General features: G+C 26.1%; 1 protein-coding gene across 1 annotated transcript; it reads left to right on the top strand.

Moving 5' to 3' along the window:
- The first annotated feature begins 103 nt into the window (after positions 1-103).
- Positions 104-22,322, top strand: LOC111690336 (sialin). Its single transcript, XM_023452806.2, has 8 exons — positions 104-856; positions 5,123-5,178; positions 18,436-18,999; positions 19,068-19,154; positions 20,491-20,774; positions 20,857-20,989; positions 21,550-21,791; positions 21,856-22,322. Exons 2-8 carry the CDS (start codon positions 5,139-5,141, stop codon positions 22,042-22,044), a joined length of 1,539 nt encoding a protein of 512 aa, XP_023308574.2. The 5' UTR covers positions 104-856; positions 5,123-5,138; the 3' UTR covers positions 22,045-22,322.
- Positions 22,323-24,306: the final 1,984 nt, after the last annotated feature.

Raw genomic sequence — 24,306 nt, 5'->3', positions numbered from 1 at the left:
AAAACAGAAAAATAAATTTAAAAAAAATCACACAACGTTGTGTTAAGTCTACAGAGAGCGGGAGAGGATTCTATGAAAAAGGCCCGTCAAGTGAAGCAAAAATTTCAGTTGAATAGATACTGTGGTCGTGGTTGCATCGATCTCGCAAAAAAAAAAAATTAAATAAATTTTATAAATAAAATATAAAATAACTATATAAAATAAAACAAATTATATTTAATTTAAAAACCTAAAAAAGAACAATGTCTATGTAATAAGAAATTAATATTATTTTTAAAACAAAATAAGTATAAACAGCAATAAAAAAAACTTAGATAAAAACAACAAAAAAAAGTTGTTTATAAATAAATTCAACAAAACCATATGTTAACAAAATTACAAAACAAAAAACATTCCTTGCTTGCGGTTTTAAATAATTTATAATTTAACATTAAAAACTGTTGCAAAAAAATTACAAATAAAATACGTTAAAAATTTTACAGAACACAAATAATAAGGGAAAAAAAATATTTTCATGTGCCTGGTTTTGGCAAATTGTTGTTGACGTTAAATAAACTACCGCCAACACTTTAACGAACATTTTCTTATTTATTTTCCTGTGTATTTTTTTGTGTTTAATGTTTTTCTTTTATTCGGGTTCAAATTTGTGTTTTTTATACATTTTGCAGTGACAGTGACATTCAAACATAAAAGAACAAACCGTTAGTTTATTTTATTTTTTTCGAAATTTGTTTTTGTTTATTAACATTTACAAAGTGTAACTATTTTTTTTGAAAGTGTTTTTTCTTTTCGCTAAATTGCATTAAATTGTAATATTGTAAATAATTTATTTTTGTTAGTGTTAATAATAATTAAGGTGAGTAATGTGTAGAAGCAAAAATTATTTGTTTTTAATTTAGAAATTAAGTTGTAGTTTTTATGGCTTTAATTTCAAATTGTAAAATTTTTAATTTATTTCCCATTTCCGAAAATTTTATTTCTCAACTTTCAATTGTGAAAAATATTTTCCAAAATTCCAAAAATTGTTAATTAAGACCAAAAATTGTTTCTTAATCATTTTGAATGCAACAACCAATATATCTTATAATTGATCTTATTTTAAGACTAATATCTTAGAGGATCTTCAGTTATTACCTCTTTAGTTGATATAATCAGTTATTCCCTTAATTTTAGCAAGGAAGTAGTTTTTATATTTTACTGATGTAATGTATGGATGGATAACGTGATCCTCAGCTAGGGCATCACAAGGTTAAATGGTTTATATTTAATCCTTTTACACGTTTTTCTTTCAATATCCGTCAAATTAAGATGATCGAAGGACCCAAAATATGTAGTTAAATTGTATATGTTTGAAATGGTTTGGTCTTGACTCGACGCGGTTCCATTCCTAAGATTATGTGTTACTTTAAAATTGAATATTCCCTGCTCTGAATAAAATGGTTCCGTTTTTAAAAACACCTCCAGAATGATAGTGAACTTTGATCACAGAGCCATAAAAGCTAATATATTGTGGTTCCCTATTAAGTTCTAACACGATCTAGCAATATCAAAGCAAGTTAGAGCAAACTGGAAAGACATACGTTTCTCTATTTGTTTGGTATTAAAAATGGTTAATATTAGTCTCCCAACAAAAGTCGCCCAACAAAATACAATTTATGTCGTAACATAAATCTTTATCAGGTACTGCATTCCTCAAATTGAGATGAGATAAGTCTCGCATTAATATAATAAATGTAAATGGTGGCTAATCCATATAAAACCTTCCAAAATTCACTTTAAATTTCCGAGAGATATGTTTATAAAAAGTTTGTTTGTTTTTGCAACATTGCCAGATCCATTTTCTTAAAGTCCGATTTGTTAATCGATATATTGACAGTTTAAATACAAAAAATATTTTAAGCATTAAAATATATAACGTTAACATGATAACTGGATACTAAAATTATGATCCTTATAATATTATTTAAACTTTATTTGAATAGAACATTTTTTTACAAACATATATATACAAAAGAAGTTATAGCACTATCATTTAAATCCCAACTGTATTGGCGACATTTTTATATAATTTATTAGCCCAAAAAAAGTTCTATAAAACTTAACACAAGCGTGTCCCATTTTTTGCTCAATGAATATGCCATGGAATTAAATATTTAAGGTGTTGACCCTCAAAATAATAAAAACTGTGGAAAGGAATGAAATAAAAAAAGAAACCTACAATTTGTAATTAATATTAGCTGTTGCTAAGTATGTAAATGAAAATTTAAAAACATTCTATGTAATTAGAATAAATTTAGCTTTTAAAATACTAGAAACTCTCAGATGATTTCAAAATATGTTTTTTTTTCTGTCTAGAAGACACCACAACAACAAAAGCAAATGAAAATGTCTCAACGAAAAGGAAAAACTATGATTTTTCTTTTGCCGAAATAAATGTCGTTCCACTCACATGTATGAGAAACTATTAATAGATTTATTTTATATTTTTATAAACGACACTGTTTCATGTTGTTGGTGATGAAATTGGTTTTCTACGCGCTAAAAGCAATTTGAACCAAAAAGAAAATCATATTCATGAAAATGTTATAAATTTTAATTTAAAACATTTTTAATATACGCACAAAAAGTTTTTTTTTTTTTTTTTGTAAAAAAGAATATGTATTAGACCTGCTCTAAATTAAATTTAAAAGAAATTAAAGCTGATAAGTGTTAAGAAAAGGAAAAAGTTTCTCTTATTAAAGCAAATTAAAAATTCTAAATAAATTTATTTTTAAAGGTCTGGTCTAATATGTATACACAAAAATAAAAACCTATAGTTCCAACCACTAAAAGACATTTATAACAACATGACATGCAAAAAGTCTTTAACTTAAAAATAAACATAAATATTTACTATATTTTAATTAATTTTCCATATGAAAATATTTGCTAGGAAAATTTATTCAAATGAATTTTGCTTAAGTTGTTTACAAATACGTTTAATTGTAAAGTTTTGTAAATTGAAACAAATAAACCTGTTGCCTTCAAACATGTTTTAATAAATAGTTACAACGACTCATTCATTACCTGTTGTATAAATATTAATAGAGAGAAAAAAAAAAACAACATGAATATTCTCAAAATGACATTGGTGAATTTGTATTCCAATTGTCATGATTTGCTTAAATTATTTATTATAAAAAAATAAAATTATTGTTAAAATTTTTTTATTGTTGTAAATATTTACATACATTTGCAAATTATTTGTTTTCAATTTTGTGTTAATTTCCAGTAGATTAAAAACCCATAAATCGGTTGAATGAAAACAATAATATGGCATGATTTTGTTAATAATGAAAATGTTATAAAGTCATTGTTTTAATAATAATTAAAAAGTTTTTATATTAATTAAATAAGTGTTAAAATATTAACTACAATAATTAATATTAACAATACTTTTTGTTCTTTTTTTATTGTATTATAAACTAATTACTTGTTTATGGTTTTGGGAATTTTTGGAAAATTTGTTTATTTTGATGAAGTTAATATTCAGATACATATGTAAAATATTTCTCAATAGGGGGCTTCAGTATTACATGTAAATAGTCTTGTGTATTTGCAAGATGTTTAAGCAAAAGTTAAAGTCATGTAATCATATAATTTCCTCAAAATCTAGGAAAGTTTGAGTAAATTTTTACGTTATTCTTGCTAAAATCAATCTATAAATTTCGAACATTCCAAAATAATTATAAATGAAGGACTTATGTATATAAAAATTATGTTTTATATACACACAGGAATTCTATTTCTACTGGTTCTGCTTAAGAGAATTTAAAAATAATAAGACTTTAAACGAACTAATAATAAAATTCAGTATGAACTAAAATAATTTAAAAATAATTCTCTATGAAAGTAGCCGATTGTTTAGGGGTTTGCAGATTCTACAGATATCCTATCGAGTTAGTAAATCTTTATGAATCCAACCATTAATTACCAAGTTTTACTCATTTATTTGAGTAATGCTAAATTTTAATATATTTCGATATGAATGTAAATTTAAAGGACCAAATATCTCATTAGCGATGGAGTAAAATTGATCGTTAAAAAAAAGAAAACTTACTACATGAACAATAAATCTCATACAATTTTGCGAAAGTTTTCTTTTGGCTCTAGGCCTCGCTCAATTATGTGTAATTAAAAATACCTTTTATTGTATTTTGTCAAAGGATTTGGCCAATAGAGTATGTGTATGTGAATGTTTTTAGAACACTAACTCCTCTCGTATAGACACAATCGTGATTTAAGCAGACATGACTAGATTGTATTCGAGTCTAAAGCCATATTTATACGATCACACAAGTAATATGATCTGTCAAAATTTTGTTTTGAAGAGTACGGATGGGATCGTCTAAACGTAATATGTAATGAAACCATCACACACGGATGGATATAAGACGGATGGAAATTTTGACAGTCGTATGGCTCTTTTCATTTTTTGATTAGATTTAAATAGAAATACATAAAAAGTGAAACAGCTCTTTCCATCTTTACACAGTTATCTTTTATTCTCTTTTTTGTTATACGTATGGAATTTCATTTTACTTTTTAATTAGACTTTACGTACGAAAAGTGTCATCGTGTGAAGTGCCCCTAATAAACAAACGCATGTATGACCTCAATGAAATAATTATAACTTTAGTTTTTGACTAAAAAATATTCTTTACAAATTCAGTCCTATATATCCTTAATTAGCGAGGATATAAACGGCAAATTTTTTAATACAATTTTGGACATAATTGTAGAATATTAGAGTTCTTGTTTTTATGAAAAATTTTTTTTTATAGAATTTTACACATTTTGTTATAATTTTGTGCGGTTGATTTTGATAATATTCCATACAAAGTATTCATTTATAATTTTTTGTAGGTCACACTCTCATTATATGGAATAAGACAAATGAATTGATTACAGTGACCCATCTTTCTTAAGGGAACAGTTTGCTACAATTTGAATAAAAAAACGGGAGAATATTTTTTTATTATAAAATTTACAACTAATTATTTATAGCTATTGAAGTGTTTAATAAAAATAAAATTATATTTTAAAGCATTTAATAATCTATTATTGCTTTTTTTTCTTACAGTGTACATTAAAAAGTTATGTCTAATACGGAAAAATCAGGTGTTAGCAGATTAAGAAGTAAGTATTAAATACTATTTAAAAATTTTATTAAACTTTAGGAAGTTAACAACAAAATATTTTGTAACAATAATATAATTTTGGGACTCATTCTTATTAAAAGATATTAAAATATATGACACGATTGGGTTCAAGTATAAAATATAAAAAATTTACTGATATTAAAAACTATGTAGTATACATTTTCTCATATTTATATGTATGTAAATGTATATTTTTCAAAAAGACGAGCCTCTTTTTTCTTGTGTTATATATATATTTTTTTATTAACTTACAAATGTTTATTCAATTGTATACATATTTAAAATTTAGCGATTGTGGTGGAAATTCTAATGAAATCGCAAACAAATAAACATTTTGTAAATTGTAATTCAATTGCAAATATGCATGACACTGTTTACTGATATCAAAACTGTTATTAAACGGTTCCCTGGTACTACTGCTTTTAACTATATAACTCAGTCAGTCAGAAGTTATTGTTAAATAAATGACACAATAGCACGACAATAATGTCTGGTATTTTTTGGCACAATGTGTCTGTTGAGTGATTGAAAATAAGATCATTCACTTAAAAGTTGAATTCTTATTAAGTTCAATTGAAATTCGGTTGGACAAGTGAAATTTAATAAAAGACAATTGTTAAGAAAACATATATATACATATAAAAATGTTGTTTTGATTATTATTAATTGATTTATAAAAAGAGTAAATAAAACATAACCTAAAAATGGAGACAGTTACAGTTAACTGCTAATAATAAGATTAAAAAGAGAAAATCGAGAAAATTCGCTGACATTTTTGTCAACGAGAAAATAATTTGAAATCTTGAAAGTTTCTTGATGGTAGTTTTTTCTAATAAATAAATTAACCTATAAATTCCTTTTATACCTCCGCCAAAAACTGTAACTGTTATACCTGTGTCGGTCTGTGGTTCCGTATAGTGGACTATTATATTAACTTATATTTAAGTAAAATTTTGATGGGGGCATTTTAGTGGGGCGAGGGTCAAATGAGGCCCTATAATTAAAAAGTTTATCAGGGTCATAAAGACTACTTAGTATAGAACTTGGTTTTCAGTTTTTTGTCGAGATACGAGTATATTAAGCATAATTATCAACTTAAAAGCCCTATTTGGCGGGTTCAATTCTATGGGGCCTAGGTGAAATAATGATCCGATGTTAACCATTTTCAATAGGCTTTGTCTACAGTACCATTAAAGATCATGTGCCAAATTTCATTGAATTATCTCCAAAATTGCGACCAGTAGTTTGATTACAATGTTTACAAGCCCTTTTTGGGGGCTTGAAAATGTGAAATAATGGACCGATCTTAACGATGGACGAACCAATAGGGTCGTCCCTGGGACAATAGAAGATCATATACCAAATTTCATTCAATTATCATCAAAATTGCGGCCTGTAGTTTGATTACAAGCTAAATCGACTCAGAAAATGATTCTAAGCCGATTGGTATGGTGGGTATAGGACCAATATTATTGTGCGTTACAAACATCAGCACAAACCCAATATACCCTCCCCACTAAAGTGGTGTAGAGTATAAAAATTTTTAGGGCGAGAATGGAAAGGTTTTTATACTTTTTTTGAACCTAATCTATTTTCAAAATTGCGTATAATTCTAATATAAATACTAGCCAATAAATCGAACTGTTTACTTAGTTTTAAATTCCTTTTTCCATTCTTTAACTTCAATGGCCCTTCCTTAAAAATTTTGCATAAATTAAAATAGAGAAAAAATTAACAAATATTTAGCAATAATATATTATTGATTGTGTTAAAATATAGCTGTAATCCTTAATTGTTCTTTCATACTTCTACCATTTGTTTATTTTCATTCTGTTTTTATCCTTATCCATTACAACATTGTGTCATATTTGTTTATATTGTTTATTCTATTAAAAAATATATATATTTTGCATATGACCTTCTTACCCACACCTATTGCGTGTTGATTAGTCACTAAGTAAGTCAGTGGTTCTCAATCAAGAGAACAACTTTTACAAAGGCTTATAAAAAAAATGTCAGTCACATAAGATTTGTATCCTTCTATATTAGATATGTTTGGTAATTTTAGTAATTATATATTTTTATAAAATAAATGGAGCCTCTTAGAAAAAGTTTGAGAAACAAGTTTGCGTTTTGTTTAAAAATAAACTGAAATATAAATAAATTACTAAACTATATTAAGGATTATTAAAGTTATAGAAAAAGTTATTAAAGTTTTAGAATGTTTACTTTGTTTGAAAATGAATGCATTCTTTTAATGTTCCTTATAAGATTCTTTATTACTGCTATTAATATTTTATTTAATTACGATTTAAATAAGTTTGATTTGAAACTGGTAATTATTTTGCAATGACGTTGTATTGTTTAATATTTTACACATGTGATATGCACTTGACAACCAACGTGCCGTAATTAATATTACTTATAATATTATTGAAAAAAAAAGAGATTAATTCAAATAAGCAAAAAAATAATTGTTGTAAACAAATTCTAGGGATTTACAATAAAAAAACAAAACGTTTGCCCATAAGATACAAATCAGTTTACATACCCTACACTGTTGAAGCAAAAAAATAACTTCTCAACTTTTTATAATTTTGAAATTGTTGACTATTTGTCAACAATTCAACAATTCCTTTCTATGTGGATTAGAAACACTTTCAAAATTAAGAGATTTTAAATAAAAGTATTAACAATAACATTAAGCAAATCGACCCATTAATGGATGATTTCTGCCACCTTTCGATGTCACTTTAAATCTAAATATAATATATGTAGGGTCTCATATATTCGGACATTTCCGGCTATACTTTTATATTCGCTTCTTGTAATTTACAAAACAAATAAAATATTTGTTTTTACAAGAAAATAAATATATAACCACTTAATATGTGAATACATATTTAGGTCCAAGTAATAATATATGTGTATTTCATAAGAAAAATTAAGTTAATATAAATTAAGAATGTTGGTAATACAATAATATATCAGTTTTATCAAAAGCACTTTAGTTTTTATAATAAAAAAATTCCCAGAACTAGTGATGTCTCAACTTGGTTATAGAAGTAGATTATCGGAAAACGAACGCGTTTCAAAGTAGAAAAACACAGAACTAGTCCCGTGGCAGGTACTTTGGGGTTCAAAAAAGTTGTATTAATATAATTTTTTATAAAGTTGACTTAAGAATTTAAAAATAACTTTTCGTACAGATAATGGAAAATTTAAGGAGACTAGATTTATTTCATATTAAAAATTCGCGAACTAGTTATGTCTCAGCCAGGTTATAGAAGTAGATCAGCGGAAAACGAAAGTATTTCAAAGTAAAATGTACAACATAGAACTAGTCCCATGGCGGGTATTTAAAGATGTAAAAAAGTTGTATTATTATAATTTTGTATAAAAGGGACTTAAGAATTTTTAATAACTTTTCGTACAGACAAGGAACTGGATTTATTTTATAATAAAAAATTATTAGAATTAGGGATGTCTCGACCAGGTTTCAAAATAAAAGAAAAAAACGAGATTAGTCCCCTGGCAGATACTTTGGGGTGTAAAAAAGTTTTTTTTTTATAAAAATTTTATAAAAAGTGAACTTGAGATTTTAAATCAACTATTCGTACATACAAAGGAACTGATTTTATTTTACGAAATTAGGATTTGTATAAAATTTTTCTAAAACTTAACGTTTTCCAATTCCCAGAAAAAAAATAAACTCGTGCTTTTTATTTAAAAAAATTGTTCAATGCAAATAACCGCTTATTAAAATTAATTGTATGTAAATTTGTTTCATTTATTAAAAAAGAGCCACGATTCTTGTTCGTGGGTGTGAATATCTCGTCAGTAAACAATTCAGTTTAATTGAGTAAATTTTGTATCGGAAGCAAAAATTCTATTTTGTTCATTTATTTGTTACAAAATATTATGAAAAAAAATATATTTATCTCTATAATTTACGTTTCTTTAGATTACTATCAATGTAAATACATTTATTAGAAATATTTTTAATTAAAGTTTTCTTTTTTTCATAAAAACAAAGAATTTACGTATTTCTGTTATAAAATATTTATTAAACAATTTTAATAAACATTTATTAGTAATATTTTTTAATTAAATACTTTTTAATTGAAAGAATGAGAAATGTTTGTTTAAAAATACACATTTAAATTAAAATGATTCAAAATGATTTTCAACAATAATACTTAAAAAGAAATATACAACCGATTTGTTATGTGAACAGCTGATTTATTTTAACTTACATATATATGTATGTAAGTATGTCATCAGCTGATGCTTTTTAATTTATGGAGGTGTGTTATGTTGGACTCAATTCATTAGAACCAGTTTTTAATCTAAACTAATCATTGTTTTTTGTTCCATACTTCTTAATGATGTTATTATTTTCACAATAAGTTAGTTTTTCATATAAAATGAACTTTTTTTAATGAATAATTCATCTTAATAATGTCAAAAACAACCGCTTGGAAAACAAAATATCATTTTAACATGATTTTTTTTGTAAAGTCATTTCAAATGTTGTTTTAACTGGAAACAACTTGTTTAAACTGCAGTTTATTTTGTTTAAATAAACAACATAAAAAAACCCATAACAAAAATTAACAACAATAAAATTACTGACATAAATAAACAAACTAAATAATAGACAGTGAGACAGACAGACATACACACATGAACTGGGGGGCTCGTCTTTTTTAAACAATTTAAATTGGAGATCGATCGAGAATACTCACGCTCTTACTCACTCTTATATGAGTGAGTACAAACACATAGGGAATTTTTAATTAATTAATGCCATACATTTGCTTGATTAATAATAATACAATTTTATTTTTTTTAATTACAGAATTTTTTGTCTTAATAATAATTTATGGTTGTTTTATGTTAATCAAGGGAAAAAATTAGTGTTTCGTGTGGCAATTGATCTAAAGTATCTGTTTAATTCTTTGTTCAAAATTGACACTGACCTTATGGTTATCAGTAATGGAAACTTATCCCTATTCCCTATTAACAAAGATTTGGATGATAGATTGTTGGGAGAAATCGGATGAAGAGACTTCACGTGTTATGTTTGATTTATTTGCGATCCATAGGGTCTGAAGTCGAACTGACAAACTTTTTTTTGAAAGAACTTAACTAATTTGTAATAAAATTGCCGAATAATAAACTATTCGGTTATGTCAAATCTTACAAACTCTGTTAGCATGAATCATAAATTTAAAGAGAATATCGGATGGAATTAGGACTTTGTGAATTGAATCTTTCGGGTTTACTCAGTGTCATGTCGTTATAACCAGTATCATAATGTTCATGGACTTTATGACACACTTAATTGTATCATAGTATCCATGGACATTATGACAATTTCACAATTGTTACAATGTCTATAAGCAAAATGACAAAAAGTCCATGAATTTAAGAGAGTCCATTTATAAAAAAATGCTTAATTTAGCGAATCCGGTATCCCAGAATTTAAACTGGACACTATGATAAGGTCCATGGACATTATGCCACTGGACATTATGACAAGCCACTGATTTACTAATTAATGAAATTCACACTGAATTGTATATGTATTGATATTAATATGAATATCTTAATATGTTAATAATGTTATGGTCAATTATGGACCGAACTGTACAAAATGTGAAAAAGTAATTTTTGATATTAGTATGAATATTTGAGTGATTTTCTTAAAAGGTCGTTTATAGACCGAAATATGTCAATATTAATATGAATAATTGAGTGAGTTTTGTAGATAATGATGAGATCAGTTTAGAATCGTTCCGTTACCCATCAGTTCCCGTGGAGTCCTCTAGATATTACCGTTAGGGCTTTATCGTGCATTCAACTAACAGGCAGTCCGATGATATAAGGACCCAGAACTTCTGTGTGTTTACTAACAATATAAGCGGTAAAATTCTAATATGGTTTAGTAGTAAAAAAAGGACAAAATTTTAAAAATCGGTATAAATTTTAAAAAAAGTATAAACAGATAAATATTTGAAATAAAGATTACGATTTTTAATGATCACTAAACTTTGAAAAGTCAACTTTTTTTTAAAATTGCAACTAATTTAAAGAAGGAACTATATAATCCTTATAAAACGGTTTTCATTTTTCTTATATAATTAGGTAAATTTTGTTATATAATTATAAGCTGCCACTTAATTTGATTAATTACCTTAATTGAAAGCATTTCCTAATTCCAAAAATTCACATTAATACCACAAATTTGTCAAACAATAATTTGTTTACTATCTAATCAAAAATATTTTATCACAATCTGGAAAGTATAAAACGAAATCGGTCAATTTTCCAACTCAATTCAAACTCAATTAATTGACTATATGGAAATAATTTTCCCTCTCTATAGATTGCAAATTACTATGCAGTTCAAACCAAAAAAAAAAAACTATAAATTATTTTCAATTTCCTGCTACCACAGTAAACGACAATTGTTTTGGGGCATTGTTTGGAATTTTGTTTTGAATTTTTGTCTATATTTTAATTTTAAACATATACATAAATAATAAACAATGTCATCTGGTTTGATTTAGTAACGACAAGTATTATTAACTAACCACTATTATCTAGATATTTCCAATTCAATTAATGATTTCGTGGAAATTTTGTAAAGTGATAACTTGTTGCATTAAATACTTTATACACATTATTCGATTTATTATTTTTCTTTTTTATTTAAAGCGTAATAGTGTAATTTTACAACGTTTTAAATATTTTTATATTTTTTTCCTCCATCTAATGTTTATTAAGTTGTAAAGTCAATTGATGTTAAGTGGGTGTAAATATTTTCATTCAAGGTATTTGTTTATGTTATTCAGGCATTTCTCAAGGTTAACTACAATTAATGCTAAATTGTTATAGTCCCTTAAATATTATTAATGAAGTTAAGTCATGACCTCCATCTAGTGACTTACATATGTCTTAACATAAATTAACTTTAAATTAAATTTAAAACAAAAGCTTTCTTTACAATTCCAAATAATTTGTTTCAATTTATACTTAATTAATTAAGCCTTTTGTCTAATATAAAATAACAAAATTTATTGTTAAAATTAATTAAAGTCTTTGGAATTTAAAATAAAACCCCTATAGCACCCCGTCCCCCTTACAACATTTCCGTTTTAATTTTCAATAACCATCTGAATTTGTAACTCAAAAAAAGTTTTAATTGTTATATACGGAACTAAACTTGTATTTATTAATTAATTAAACATTATTTTTATTATTTAAGAAACAAACCTTTTCTCTCTCAATTACACAAAAATTAACCTTTGATTTTATAATTTTTTTCTGAATAGTGTTTTATGTTTTAATTATTTCATACAAAGTCATACGTCGTCTTACTCATTCATTGATAATCTTAAAGTTGGTGGTTGTTTTTTTATTTAATTTTTTATTATTATTATTGTCTGCGTAATTGATTATAAATTATAAAAAACTACATCGTAGTAGTAAAAATGAAATAAAAATTCTGGGAAGGAATGCAACCCAATGAACAATTTATCTTAATCTGTTAGATATCAGCATTATTTTGAGCACAATGAATCCCTAGATTAAAAAAAAATGGTTTGCTTAGAAGCAAATGAATGTCAAATTTACTAGGCTAGGGTCTAGACGAGAGTAATGATTTTCAACTGATGGTCCGCGGACCCCAAAGAAGATCCGCGATATTTTTCCTAATACGATGAGATACCCTGATCCAGAGAATCAATATTTAAGACCATTTTATAATCAACATAATGGTACTCGGTTCAATTTTCTTATGGTCCGCGGAACCCAAGGAACATTTGCGATATTTTAAGCATTTTTTAAAGAGCTTGCGATCTAGACCCCTGATCTAGATAATCAACATTCAAGACTATTCAAATTCCTAATGAATTTTTTTCAAATATGTTCACTAGGTACACTCACCACCATGTCTGCTTTATATTTAAGTTTGTGTATATATTTCACTGGACTTGTGCCCCAATTTACTTATATTTATATATAGAATGCCGTCATATAAAAATATATGTATATGGATGAAAGGAAGGATTGTTAAAGAAAATAAACCTCTAATAAAGTGCATTAAGTTTGATAATAATTACAAGTCACTTCACTTGATTCTTGTCTTTATTAAATCTTTCTTTTATTTTTGCTATTCCTTTCCGCTATTTGCTTACTTAAACGATAAACTTTAGTTTTTCTTTTCTTTGACGTGATTTTGAAAAGTAAATAACAATATAATTTTTCCATCAAAGAAAGAATGTAATGAAAAAAGAAATGCAATGGAAATATTGTAATTTAATTCGTTTACCATCCAGAATTTAAAGAGGGGTTTTACAGATAAGTCATAGTAGTCATAAGAATATTGAAAAAAATATATATTTAAAATTTAAACAAAAAATCAGCTGTAAAATCTTTTTACGGAAAAATTTTAATTTGGAAATTTTTATGAAATATAAATAATTTATAGTCTAGTCTATAATCTAGTCTAAATTCAAGTCTATAGTCTATTCTATAGTCTAGTCTATAGTCTAGTCTAGTCTATAGTCTAGTCTATAGTCTAGTCTATAGTCTAGTCTATAGTCTAGTCTATAGTCTAGTCTATAGTCTAGTCTATAGTCTAGTCTATAGTCTAGTCTATAGTCTATAGTCTAGTCTATAGTCTAGTCTATAGTCTAGTCTATAGTCTAGTCTATAGTCTAGTCTATAGTCTAGTCTATAGTCTAGTCTATAGTCTAGTCTATAGTCTAGTCTATAGTCTAGTCTATAGTCTAGTCTATAGTCTAGTCTATAGTCTAGTCTATAGTCTAGTCTATAGTCTAGTCTATAGTTGAGTCTATATATAGTTTACCCTATAGTCCAGTCTATTTTGTAACGAATTACCAATGTTAGAGAGAGGAAGAGATAAAAAGGAAAGATTGCAATGACATTGTTTAGACAATAAGGGGTTCATGGATAAATTGCACCTATGATTTTCAAATTAACACTTGTAAATAAAGAACACCGTTGAAGAGCTTTAAACGTGCGGTAATATAAAAAAGCGACGAAAAGTCATTAGCATTTAAATCCACTACTTCGTAATAAGCTTGCGAATTGCGGTATTAAAACACAAAACAAATACCTCTAAAAAAACAAAGGTTCGTAGACAGAATGCAATTATTTATATTAAATATTCTCAAAAAAAACGTTCGATCTTGTAGAAACTGTTGCAAAACATGTTGCTTATTCAGATCAACTCACATGTGTATTAATTCTTTTTTTTAACAATTTTAGGATTTTTTTTTGTTGACGCATTTAAAAAATAATGTTTTGAGGTTAAACGTGAGTTTAAAAAAAAATAAACTTATAATTAATGATAATAAATACCTTTTAATAATATTACTTAAAATGGAAACATGTGACCATTTAAAATAAGCTGAATTAAAAAAAAACAAACAAGTTGTAGAATGAATCATTTTAATTCGATAAAAACTTTTGTCAAAGAGGTGTGATTTGCAACAAAACATTAAAGAATAAAAAATTACCAGACACAAATCTTGTGACTTCAAACGTAATAAAAATTTGTTTTGTTTTTGTATAAAACTTATTTTTATTAACAATATGGTAATTTTATGGCATAAATTTTATAAATTTCTTTATCTTGCAAGTTAATAAAACAACAATTTTAGCCATTTGAAATTAATTTCCGTTTTTACAAAATTATATTTACATTTTTCTTATGAATAAAAATTTGTAAAATTTGTTATTTAAAAATGCATTTTATTTATTAAGTTCTTTGTTTATTTATTAGTAGTATTTTATAGAACTTTTTTTTTGCAATTTAAATTTATATAGGAAATTGGTTTTTTGCTCTTTTTTTCTAGTGGATAGAAACACTTGAAATTTTATTTTAATTATAACAATTTGTTTTGTTGTTGTTGTTTTTCGAACTATAAAATGTAACACACCCTCGTGTTTTTATAGAAAACAGTTATTGAAAAGAATCAATTCATTAGAATTACAATTAATAAAGTTTATTAAATAAACACATGATGTTTGCAATAAATTTACAAAATTTGTCAAAAAAAAAAACATGACCTTCATTTGTGATTACCACAGTTTTGATAGAGCAAATAAATGTTTAAACAACTTTAATTATTTAGTTGTTACATTAGTTAAGTTTTTATAATTTTAGAAAAATATTTATTTTAGTCTTCAAATATTTCCGCAATATGTTGAGTTTAATAAAGATTTATTTAAAAAATTTTAATGGAAAATTTATTCATCTAAATCATGTCAATTAAATTTTTATTGAAGATTTGGGAATGTGTAAAATTTTTTTTATTTCCACCTCTGATCTAATGACAATGTTGAAATATTGCCTGTTCTTATGTATATTAACCTTGAAAAGAAAAATCATTTCGCATTTCTTTTAAAAGAAAGATGTGAAAACATAAACAATACAAAATATGTTGTTGAGAAAGTAATAAAAGAAATTTTTAAAAAATTTCATAAATATTTTCTTTAGTGTTTTTTTTTCGCACATTTTATCCTCAAAAAAAAAGAAAACTTTCCATGTTTTACGTCAGAAACTAAAGGGTGAATGAAACATGTGCTAATATGGACAATCTAATATGTATGTTGTCGGGATTTCAACTGTGCCCTACACGTAAAAAGGTAAAAACATAGATTTAATGAATTGGTTGCTACGTTCATCCTATTGTTTACTACCAACCAATATTTTTCGTTCTGAAACTTTTTAAATCTTTCCGACTTCTTAATTAATCGGTAAGATCTGCTGCTTTAACCCCCATAGAACATTGGGTCCAAAAGAGATTGATTTTAAAATAGGTTTCAATAATTGGTTGCTACCGATATTCTCCCTTTAAAGGAAATCAACTGAGCGACTTTTTAATCAATCGGTAATTTATTTTACGGGAGAGAAGATCTGCTTTAAGTTAAATAGAACATTGGGTCCAAGTGAGACCGATTTTAAAATTAAAAAACTTTGAACTTTGAGAGTATAGAGAACCAATAATCACACAAAAATTTTCTAAATTTGTACAGTATTTTTAAATTCGTTTTGATATATAAATATCTCTTTCTCTGATTTGCGTATTTTTTTATTAGTTTCTTACCTAAAACAAATTTTGTCATTTTGCCAAATTTATAAGACTTTAGCGTAAATTTTGGGCATTTTCTTGTCATGTACCATGTGAATAGAAATTTATAATAAATTAGAAAATAAAAAAAAATCTAATAATATTTTGATTTAGTAAAGAAATTTATAAAAAATGTGGGTGTGCGTTTTGTTTGAGGTAAACGATCTTTTTTCTTTTAAAATTGTCGTTTTACTTTCGTGTATAAACCTTTGAGAAATGAAAGTAAATTAAAGGCTAAATAATTAGAAATGTATTAAGGCGGTCCTTACAAATACCACAAACGCTTACAAGTAATTAAAAAAAGAAGTCATTATTAAAAGCATGATTAAATTATACATCATCTATAGCTTCACAGGTAAAAAGTCTAATGAATTAGGAAGTATATATAAAGTATAGGTATATACTTATAAGACTACTTCTATGTAATCCAGATTGTATGCAGTAGTTATTATAAAGTATTTTGTTAGTTAAGTAATTACAACCTAGTTTTTGCTGGGTAGAGAAGTCGATTAGCGATTTCTATGACCGTGTGTTAGATAAAATTAAATTAGAGAAGGCCCCCAAATATCGTTGGAATACAAATATTGTAAAAATAAACTGTAAAGTTTTTTAAGTAAATAACTATAAAATTATATTGATTAATAAATAACCAAATAAATTATATTAACATTTGTAGAGCTAATAAAAAACTTTCCGTTAAATGCAAACTGTGTAATAATAATTTGACACAAATTACATTGTAAATTTTTAAATTAACACTTTTTTAAAAACTTGTAAATTAACGAAAAATTCCCATAAATAACAACTTTATTATTAATATATTATATAACTAAATTTATTCGCCCAAAAAAAAATGCAACATTTTACCAGACATCTTCAAAGTTGAAACTAAACTTCCTTAACTCCTTAAAAGGTTGATGACTCTTTTTCTTTAATATCTCACCAAACACATATTTTAATAAAAATGACAAAAAGCGAAAAAAAAAAACATTTTGCAATAAAGTCACATTTATTAATTGCTTTGAATGGACTTAAAGAATTTCACTGTCTGGACGATAAAGAAATCTTTGAGTCTTTCTATTGTTGGGTTAAAAAAGCCATTAAATTGAAGTTTTTTTTTTCTTAAAATGATTATATTTTGTTGATGGTTTATTATTATTGTTGTGTTACTTAAAACAAAATGTCTTTATTTAAATTTATTTAAGTATAAACAAGTATGAATAAACATATTTTGTTTGTATAAGTTGTAACAAAGAACGAAATTTATTTTAATAATGTTAATTAATTAAGACTTAAATGGATTTGATTGCAATTAAAGAAGGTTTGTATCATCAGTGACAGTATTATCTCTAGGAAAATGTGAAATTTTGTGTTATGACCTTAAGATTGTGACAATACTGGCTTTAGTCAGTGGTTATTGTGACAATAAGTAAAAAGTTCTAGTTAAACTTGACTTAAATACATATGGCAATATTCTCTGTTAAGTATTTCAGAATTTTTCAGTACTCTTTGAAATTGAAAATTATACATATATAGTCCATATATAGACTAGTCCATAGAACAGTTATAAACTTGTCAATGTACTTGTGTTAAGACTAGTTACAAAACTGGTCCCTAAACTAGAACATAACCTAGAACCAGTTCAATAACTTGTGCATACAATAATCCCTAGAGTAATGGAATAGTGTCTATAATAGAGCATAAATCATAATCCATAGTGTGGCAAAAAACCGAGGAATGCACAAAATCATGCTATTTGGGAAGTACTATAAACGACTTTATAAATTGTAACTTAAAAACCTATGTATTAAAAATAAAAATCGGATGAAAACATTTTTTGGTAAACATTTCAATTCAGATTATTCGGTTATTATTATTTTTACGGTTATTTATTTTAGACTCTAGATCTCACACATGGGAAGTTGAGTTAAATTGTTCGGATTATTATTTTAGACTGATTTCCAATAAACATCTGAGACAATTTCAAAAACATATTTATTTAAAACTTTTATTTTAAGCTTTCCTCGTATTCAATAGTTTTCTAATTCAAAATTCTTTTCTTTCAGATTGCTTATCATGTCGCCAGATCTTAAATATATTAACCATGTTTGGCTTTATGCTAAACTATGCCTTGCGTGTAAATCTCACAATTGCCATAGTTGAAATGGTCCGACCAGAAAATCTTACAAATTCAGATAGTAACGTTAGTACAGCATCAACATTATTATTAGAAAATACCACTTCATCTTCAACATCAGCGACAGCTTTGACAGCAGCTAACAATATAAGTACAATAGCAGATGATAAGTATGATGAAAAGTTTCCATGGGATTCATATCAACAGAATTTTGTACTCGGTTGCTTTTTCTGGGGTTATATACTGACAGAGTTGCCGGGTGGTCGTTTAGCTGAATTGATTGGTGGTCGTCGTGTATTCGGTCATTCTATGTTATGGGCTAGTTTATTGACTTTGATAACACCTCTGGCTGCCCATTTGAATTATGTGGTTTTGATAATAGTGCGTGTAGTTTTGGGTTTTATGTTGGGTGCTTCTTGGCCTGCCATTCATCCTTTGGCCGCTGTTTGGATTCCACCCATGGAAAGATCAAGATTTATGTCTAATATGATGGGTAAGTGTTTTTATTTAGAAAAAGTATGTGAGATTTTAATGTTTGTTGTTTTTTTTGTTCGATTGCAGCTTCCTCTTTGGGTGCAGCTATAACTATGCCTGTTTGTGGTTATCTTATTTCCGTTGCCGGCTGGGCTAGTGTTTTCTATTTGACTGGTAAGTGTGTGTGTGTATATACACGTGTGATCTTTATAATGACATTTGATTTAAAATGAGTTGTATAATTAAATTTCTATTTGTTTTTTAATTATAATTTGTTTATTTAATTGAATAAACAAATATTTTGTTGTTTTTGTATTTAACATGTGTAATGAATACTAAATCAATTAAATGTTTTTTAAATTGGGAACTATTAAACCGAATCGAATCTATGTTATACTATGGGACTAATCCGATATTTTATAGGTTTGTTACTTTTCTTTTATAAGAAATGTGTATAAAACTTTTAAACTCAGCTTACATTATAATCCATGTAATACAATCTCTCAAAATTTAGTGTAGAAAAGAACGGATTGATGTCATTAAATTTCTTATAATTAAATTGATTTAATTGAATTCTAGAATATTTTATAATTGTAGATATGATGTGGGTTTTAAAGTGAAAACAATCATACATAAATCCAAAGTACATAAGGAGTATTTGCGAAAAATAAATGCAATGATATAATAATTTTGTAACAAAGAAAGAGGAGGGCATTAGTCATAGGTTTTCTATTTGCATTTTTATTATAACAATTTTACTTAGTCACAAAACCAATTTTAAATCTGAAAATCTTTGGAAGAGATGATTCAAAAGGGATAACTTTCAGTTTGAGTTTATGAAAACTGTTAAATATCTAAATACCTATTTCTGATATTATAACTAATGCTATGTTCACACGATGCAATAATTTGGAATTCATACTTGCATTCAAAATTCAACCAATAATTACAAACCGGATTGCAAGGATCTTGAAAACGGGAAAATTCCTAACATTTAAGTGTAGCATAACAAAAAATCTGATAAGAAAAATTTAAAAAAAAATTCCAAAACTCAATGTTTATTTTAGACAAAACTATGCAAATATTTGATAAGTCTTTGACAATGAGTTTAAATAGTTTTTCTATATTACTAAAAAAGGTTAAAATGATAACGTTTGTTTTAAATAACATTCATTTAATCTAAAACTGTCTCTCTAATGTACAGCAAATTTTTTAAAAATATCCAAGGAGAGATAAAAATGTTTAGAGTACTAATTAGAAAAAAATGCATACAATTTCCGAAACCTCGACTAAAACACGTACATAATGACAATTCTATTAATTATTCAAAAACTCATACATCTGAGCCATAAATTATACTACAAAGCACAAAATTCTACTAATAAAATACAAAAATGATTTACTAGTAAAATAATAATAAAAAAATGATATTCTCAATAACAATATTTAACTAAATCGTTAATAAAACAAAGAAAAAATTTAATAAATCTCTGTATTATCTTGTTTCTAGGTGCCATTGGTCTTCTATGGTCAATCTGTTGGTTCACATTTGTCTACGAAACACCAGCTACCCATCCACGTATCTCGGCGGAGGAAAGACGTGAAATTGAAGAAGCTATTGGTACATCGACCTCCAAGAAACGTCCCAGCTATGTGCCATGGGTAGATCTATTGTGTTCACCCGCTGTCTGGGCCATTATCATAACTCATGGTTTATCAGTATTTGGTTTCTTTACCGTCATCAATCAATTGCCTACATTTATGAAACAAATATTGCATTTTGATATTAAAAAGGTGTGTGTGTGTGTGTGTGTTTGAGATATAGAAAGTATTTTGAGTGAGGGTGTGCATTAACATTTTTTTTTGTTTATTTCAGAATGGTTTATTTTCGTCCCTGCCTTATCTGGGTAAATATGTTATGGCTTTGAGTTCATCAGTATTTGCCGATTATTTACGCAAGAAGGGTACTCTGAGTACAACAGCTACAAGAAAGATATTCACTGCTTTTGGTAAGTATTAAAGATAAAATATTTTAAGAATTTTTGTAATTATTTGTACATATATACTAGGTAAAGATCCACAATTTAATTTTATTGAAATTTAGATATAATTTTATTGAAATTTGGATTTTTAATCAGAAATCGGATTTGTGGTGAAATTTAGATTTTTTTTTTTTTTAATTTTTATTTTTAGTGGAAATTTTGATATTTTAAAAAATTTTAACTTTTTTGTAAAAATTTGAATTTTTACTCAGAAATTGGATTAATTGTAAAAATTTGGATTTTTTTTGTAAAGATCCAAGTTTTAGAGAGAGATCGTTTGTAAAAGTTTGATTTTGTAGTAAAAATTTAGATTTTCAATAAAAATTTCTAATTTTTTGTAAAAAATTTAAATTTTCTATTGAGAGTTTTGATTTTTTATGAGAAATCTAATTTGGATGAAAATTAGAAATAAATGAAGATCGTTTTCAACGAATATGGTCAAACTTTGTGATTTGATTAGAAATTCAAAAATCATAATGAACGAAATTAAATTTTAAATATTTTCTTTTTATTTTCTTAATTTACAGCTCTTACAACTCCCGGTCTTTTGATGGTGGCCCAAGTATTTTTAGGCAGTGAAGCAGGTTGGTCTGTAGCAATATTCACCTTGGCCCTATTCGCTCATGGTGCTGTTACACCCGGTTATTTGGGCAATGGTTTAGATATTGCACCCAATTTTAGTGGCACCATATTTGGTTTAGCTAATACTCTATCCTCATTTGGAGGTTTTCTATCAACTTGGATGGTGGGAGCTTTAACATATGAAGATGTAAGTTTTTGCTTTAGCAAATAATTTTCAAATTTAAAATTCTAATAAAAATGTTTTCCTCTAGAAATCCTATCATCAATGGCAAATAGTATTTTGGATTTTGGCCGCTACTTACATTTCGGGTGCTTTAGTGTACCTTGTCTTAGGTACTGGTGAGCTGCAGCCCTGGAATAATCCACCAGAACGTACAAAAGTATCGGATGTACATGCAGAAGAAGGTGTACCTTTAAAGAATGAAAAAATTACAAATTAATTTTAAGTAAAAAGTCTAATTATTTTTTTTGTTTTTTAATGTATTATACTAAACATTTTTTCATAATTTAAAACCAATTTTCACAAGGTGCTCTATCCTAAACAAAAAAAAAAAAAAAAATAACAATAATACTATATTAGCAACAATTTAAAGAATATGTAAAAAATACTTAAAAAAAACATCTTCATACTTAAAAAACCAAGTCTTTCACACAAAAAAAAACCCACCTTAGAAAATGCTTAAAAAACTCTATAAATATTAAATGAAGAAAATACTTACTTGCCTTAAATATATAAAGAAAAAATACTTTTCTTATATTAAAGACATTATTATTTAGTAAAACATCACTACAAATTAATTTAAATTTAGTTTTAGACATTTTTAAAAAACAAAAAATGCAGAGGGAATCTCTCTTTTTTAAATGCAAACTATTAATTAAACAGTTTTTTGCATAAACATTTTCATTTATTAATTATTATTAGTGTAAAATTATAAAAGAAAAATAAGTTTTGATAAATTGGAAAACGTCAAAAACACACATTTCATAATGCAACAAAAACATTGATTTCAATATTTTTATACTACAAAATTAATTGTTTAATTGAAAAGTTAGCAACAAAAGATTTTGTAAATATTACAAATATGTTAATTACATAAAGTTGCTCACACAAGTTTGAACAACAAATTTGTTTTGATGAGATGATTTACCTAAACAGTAGATCAACTCATTATTGAAACAACAATAATTTTAATAACAATTGTTTCAAACTTTTATACAATTGTTCATTATTGGAAAAAAAATTAACAAATTATAAAAAAGTGTTTTTGTTTCTTTTCCAGTTCACCTTTTAATTTAAAATTTTTAAAATGTTTGCAGCCATTAAATAGCAATTTTATTCTTACTTAAATTCTTTTATTAAAAATTGCTATTTTTATTTTATTCAAAAAAGTTTTACTAATATTAAAAATAAATATTATTATTTTTATTTTATTTTAATGCAACTTTAGTTAGTTTTATAAATATTATCTGTATGTACGTCATAATAATTTGTGTATATGTACGTTTATTTTAAATTTTATACTTTTTATTTAAATATTATTTTATATAATTTAAAAAGTTATTTAGTAGTAAAAAAATTTAATTAATATACTTAGAGCTATTACAATGCTGTGTCAAAATAAATTTAAATAAAATACAAAAAAAGATAATTTTGTTTATGATATTATGGGGTAAAATTTGTGGCTTATACAAGTAATACAAATTTATAACAAGTTAATAAAATACAAATATTATTTTATTTTTCCACATTAGAAGCAGTTTTTTTAGTTCAGAGTTCAGAGTCCCGTCATAAAAAATCCCTATATACCTCATATAGAAAATGAAAACTTTAATCAGTACCAACTGTTCAACGACTAATTCTGTTCCGTTAGTTGTTAAGATCGTAGTTTCTACTGGTAGTTTTATGGGTGTATTATTTAAAATGGCTTATGGTGAATGATTTCCATTGATTTAAACGTGCGAGATATGATTCGTGCATCTTTGACGTGGTAATTTTGACACGAAAGAAACACATCATGCAAAAGGAACCTAAAACGTCCTATTAATCCTAACATCTGGACAGACCAACACATTGAAAATACAGCAAATGCAACTGATTAACGTAATGGAGCAGAAAATGGCCAGAATATGGTGCCAGACATAAAAGCATAGCATATCGTCATTCCGTTATAATTCCCTTTTAAAGTTGTTAGGAGAGTTAGATTAATATTAAGCCTAGTCTATATGTGTGTTTATTGTCTAGTATATGTTCTTTTCTATAGTCTATAATCTAGTCTATAACCCCATCTAGTCTAGTCTATAATCTAGTCTATAGTCTAGTCTATAACAACATCTATAGTCTAGTCTAGTCTATAGTCTAGTCTATAGTCTAGTCTATAGTCTAGTCTATAGTCTAGTCTATAGTCTAGTCTATAGTTTAGTCTATAGTTTAGTCTATAGTCTAGTCTATAGTCTAGTCTAAAGTCTAGTCTATAGTCTAGTCTATAGTCTAGTCTATAGTCTAGTCTATAGTCTAGTCTCATCATGCAAAAAGGAACCTAAAGGTTCCTATGGTCTAATGTACAGTCAAATTCCGGAATTTCTTTTTTTTTTAATAAAACAGTGCCTTTTCATGAACAAATTTTGGGAAAAAATTATAAGGAATTCAATTAAAAATGGGGATTTTTTGGGGACAACAAGCATAAAATTGGGTACATGAGTTA

This window comes from Lucilia cuprina, chromosome 2 (assembly GCF_022045245.1).
Source record: "Lucilia cuprina isolate Lc7/37 chromosome 2, ASM2204524v1, whole genome shotgun sequence".
NCBI classification, from domain to species: Eukaryota; Metazoa; Arthropoda; class Insecta; order Diptera; family Calliphoridae; genus Lucilia; species Lucilia cuprina.
This window is presented reverse-complemented; position numbering and strand designations above follow the sequence as displayed.

Excerpts from the sequence above, each read along its gene's own strand:
- LOC111690336 (XM_023452806.2), top strand. The coding sequence starts at position 5,139 with ATGTCTAATACGGAAAAATCAGGTGTTAGCAGATTAAGAA. Across the intron at positions 5,179-18,435 it reads AGGTGTTAGCAGATTAAGAA|ATTGCTTATCATGTCGCCAG; the intron begins GTAAGTATTAAA and ends CTTTTCTTTCAG. Across the intron at positions 20,990-21,549 it reads AAAGATATTCACTGCTTTTG|CTCTTACAACTCCCGGTCTT; the intron begins GTAAGTATTAAA and ends CTTAATTTACAG.